Raw genomic sequence first — 1,188 nt, forward strand, 5'->3', positions numbered from 1 at the left:
TTATTATTATTATTATTATTATCATTACTATTAAATATAATATCGTGGACACAGAAGCAGCATATTTCTTCAGATTGAGATGTTCCTCATTCGAATCTCATCCCTTTGTTTTGTGTGGACAGCTGTGAAGATTAAGAAGACCCTGAAGAACCTGAACGTGGTCCAGACCCAGGACGCCCTGTTCAGCCTGGAGCTGACCCACGAGGACGTGCGAGGAGCTCAGTGGATCAAGAACGGCGTTGAGATCCAGCCCAGCAGTAAATACGAGATCACTATCGAGGGCGTGGTCCACAGTCTGAAGATCAAGAACTGCAACACGCAGGACGAGTCTGTCTACTCCTTCAAACTGGGAAAGCTGTCCGCGAGCGGCCGGCTCAACGTGGAAAGTAAGGAACCAGTACAGTCTACAAGAAGTGATCTCACCACAGGAAGTGATGTCATATGTCCATGAAAGTTAGAAACCAGTACAGTTTACAGGAAGTGTCTCCATGTTGGGACATGGACATGGACATGTACATGCACTTTTCATGGACACATGACCTCACATCCTGTAGACCTGTACTGGTCCATGTCTATGTCCACTCTACATGTAGACATGTCCATGTCCAGTGGACATGGACATAAACATGTCTATGTTCATGTACATGGACATGAAGAAGAATACCAGAAGTTCTGATAGAAGCCAATAATAAAACTGTTTCCCCGCAGCCATCAAGATCCTGAAGAAGCCAAAGGATGTGACATCACTGTTGGGTGGGACGGCCGTGTTCGAGCTGGGCGTCTCCGAGGACAACATCCCCGTCAGGTGGATGTTCAACGACGTGGAGCTGAGGCCAGACGCCAGCTACAGGATGCTGTCGGAGAAGAAGAACCACAGGCTGACGGTCCAGGACGTGGACGCCAGCAAGGAGGGCCAGTACACCGCCTTGGTGGGCCACCTGCAGTGCAGCGCCCGCCTCACCGTGGAGTGTAAGAGTTAGCTTAGCACGCCACGATAGCACGCCACATTAGCAAGTTTGAAAATACAATACATTAACAAGAATTGAGTCTGCTCCATTATGGAAAAAAAGCATAATCATGGGCGCCCAGGTAGATCAGCTGGTAGAGGGGCGCCCAGGTAGCTCAGCTGGTAGAGGGGCGCCCAGGTAGATCAGCTGATAGAGGGGCGCCCAGGTAGCTCAGCTGGTA

The 1,188-nt window shown here is 49.8% G+C and overlaps 1 protein-coding gene across 1 annotated transcript in view; it reads left to right on the plus strand.

The window, feature by feature from the left end:
* Positions 1 to 1,188, plus strand: part of LOC116686626 (titin-like) — a gene marked incomplete in the record, with an annotated part of 242,683 nt that overhangs the window by 21,068 nt on the left and 220,427 nt on the right. Inside the window, 2 exon segments of the mRNA XM_032511647.1 lie at positions 123 to 386; positions 709 to 969. Coding sequence (XP_032367538.1) covers positions 123 to 386; positions 709 to 969 — 525 coding nt within the window.

This window comes from Etheostoma spectabile, unplaced genomic scaffold (genome assembly GCF_008692095.1).
Source record: "Etheostoma spectabile isolate EspeVRDwgs_2016 unplaced genomic scaffold, UIUC_Espe_1.0 scaffold406, whole genome shotgun sequence".
Lineage (NCBI taxonomy): Eukaryota > Metazoa > Chordata > Actinopteri > Perciformes > Percidae > Etheostoma > Etheostoma spectabile.